At 33.7% G+C, this 2,629-nt stretch overlaps 1 protein-coding gene and 1 pseudogene across 2 annotated transcripts in view; both read right to left on the minus strand.

Moving 5' to 3' along the window:
• Window positions 1-150: 150 nt before the first annotated feature.
• Window positions 151-2,629, minus strand: part of SMIM8 (small integral membrane protein 8) — a 4,977-nt gene continuing 2,498 nt past the window's right edge. The window contains exons 1-2 of one of the 2 annotated variants that reach the window (XM_011386900.2): window positions 2,216-2,410; window positions 151-546 (exon numbers count right to left, since the gene is read on the minus strand). In XM_011386900.2, coding sequence (XP_011385202.1) covers window positions 388-546; window positions 2,216-2,350 — 294 coding nt within the window. In that variant the 5' untranslated portion in view covers window positions 2,351-2,410 and the 3' untranslated portion in view covers window positions 151-387. Of the gene's footprint in view, window positions 547-2,215; window positions 2,411-2,629 lie in introns of those variants that run through there. The other variant, XM_011386901.2, reaches the window with a different exon arrangement.
• On the minus strand, window positions 2,453-2,570 carry LOC111735013 (annotated as a pseudogene).

The raw sequence follows: 2,629 nt of genomic DNA on the forward strand, positions 1-2,629 counted from the left end.
AGACAAAACTAAACTCTCATAACAGTTGCAAATGCACAATTCACCTTAAAATATTAAAAATACCAAAAATACCATGCAAATTTAACAACCCTGAGTACCTTTATTATATAGACCTTTATAATGTAAAAAAAAATGACTTCCATTCTCATGGTACTTTTATAAGAGGATTTAATAAGTTTATTGAGAAGTTTTCTGTGGAAAAAGAATGAGATAATGGCTGCAGCTTTGAAAGGACAAAATCTACTATACTGGTATGGTTATAACTGCTATCTTCTTTCCTTACTACCATATTCTAAAACAAGAAACGTGATATTGTGCATTCATAAAGACTATCATTTGGCGCTTTCGGAGCCCTTGATCTAGCTCCATCCGTGGTAACCAGCACTATTAATCCCATTTAGATGTCTTCCTCCTCATATAACTGTGTCCCTCACTATCGATAGCTTCATAAAGGTCCTTTTTATTCTCTTGTGTTGCATGTAGATAACCAATATAAGCCACGCAAAGTGAAAGGCTTATCAATCCAAAAGCCATTACGGGTTTGTTCTGTCAAAGAAAAAAAAAATTACAAAGCCTCGTTAAGACTAATAATTTGAGGAGATCCAAATCCCAGTTGCTCTTTCCTCTTGACAAGCCAACTCTTTATTACCACACTAGCATTCCTATGGAAATATTTTCTATGATAATAGTTTACCTAGTTCTAATTCAATTAACTCAACTCCTGATCATGCAGAGGTTACAGAAGACTCTTTCTTCTCTTCTCCAGTCTTCCTTCTGTCTGCAGCCTGGCCATCGCAGACCTCCACCTTCAGGAAGGTGATGGCTGGGAAAGGGGCAGAGGAGACAAGAGGCATGGAAGCTGGGCCAGTACTCAGAGGTTTCAGTGTTAACTGTCTGGCATGGAGGTGTTATTTAACTTTTTCAAACTAGTTAATTGTATTAGGAAGTGAGGAATGAAGGACACATGCGATTCTTGCCTGAGTTCATGGACAACTGGCAAAAAGCCTTTTATGTCATATGTTAGGTATAGCAAAAATGACAATGTACACACTTCTCTGGGAATCTACTCTCTTGCCTCAAGACATTTAGTAATTGGAACAGATATTATGCTGTTATAATAACCTTGATTTATTGCTGGAAAATTCAAGACCCTAAGAGGCAAAGCAATGTGCCTCTGAATTAAAAAAAAAAAAAAGTTCTTAAATATAGGAAAGCTATTTACAACCCCACAGAAGTGTTTTTTATTACTGTAACTCAGACCCTCCTTTCTGCATGTTCACACTCAACAAATGGGCCTTTCTTAGGTCAGTATAAATGAAGAGTTGCAATATGAATTTCAATTTTAATTCTTTGTTTCTGTCACCATACACGCTGTATTACTACTATCTCAAATCTTTTGTCAAAAGAATAAAGATCAAACTTTTTCACTTGCTCTAAGGCGACAAACTCAGAACAATTTAAATTTGCAATTCTTAAAATGCATTTGGCAGTTAAAACACATGGTTCAAAGTTTTTAAAACATTCAACCTTGATTTAATGATTTGATTGTTAAATTGGCCTAATACTTAACTGTGAAACAATTTTCACTGGCAACCGTGTTACTAAAATTCTAATCAAATTCAATACATTTCAATATACTTTATAATAATTTGATTTCATTTACATACATTTAAAAATAAAATTTGTACCTATTTAAAAGTAAAATTTATCAAATATATTCAATAAATGATTAGCTAACAGCCTAACAGTACACAAAGGTACATTTTGAAAATTTTCACAAAATGTTTGCAATATCCCTTAGGTAAAAACATTATTAATAAAGGCTGGAACTGTAGTCTATAATGATGATCAGATTTTCATTTTGTTTTCTTTGTTTCAATAGGTCTAATTTACTTAATGGTACCTGATCAAACAATAAATGTCCTTCAAATTAATACAACTATTAAATTTTTAAATAGGAATTTGAGAAGTTGATCCATTAAAGTGTAACCATTTTCTATTAAAATTCTCAAATGCCCTCAAAAATAATGTTTTATATGCGTATTTAGTGAAACATCAGTTAAGGTTTTCCTTCCACCTGCATTTATTCACAGAGAGATCTGAATAGGCAACATAAAATGTCCATGATAAAATCAAATGTCACAGGAAATTAAGAATTTTCTATTTCTGATAGCCTAAATTAAACATAAAGTCTTATCCTGGGTATATTTCTTACAGGTTTAATGAAGAGTTCTGGATTCACAGCTCGAAATAAGGTTGTCGTGCAGACTCCTCTGAGCCCTGGGTTTCCAAAGTCTTTCTCTTTGGGTGGTTCCTTCTTAAAAGCTTGAGGCTCAGGTGCTGAAGACATCTTGATTAATAATGACTTATTACCTAAAAATAAAATAAGAGACTTTTCCTTTGTGATTTTAATAATGCTCTTTAAAAAATCATTCTATCCTCATTTTTTTTTCGCCTACAGCACCTGGTCTTCCTAGGTGGTGCCTCATCCAGGTACTAACCAGGCCCGACCCTGCTTAGCTTCCGAGATCAGATGAGATTGGGCACTTTAGGGTGGCATGGCCATTGTATACTCATTTTTTTGAATTCTTGCCCATATATATATACCAAAAGTGACTGTCATTTATTT

This window comes from Pteropus vampyrus, unplaced genomic scaffold, assembly GCF_000151845.1.
Source record: "Pteropus vampyrus isolate Shadow unplaced genomic scaffold, Pvam_2.0 Scaffold11606, whole genome shotgun sequence".
NCBI classification, from domain to species: domain Eukaryota; kingdom Metazoa; phylum Chordata; class Mammalia; order Chiroptera; family Pteropodidae; genus Pteropus; species Pteropus vampyrus.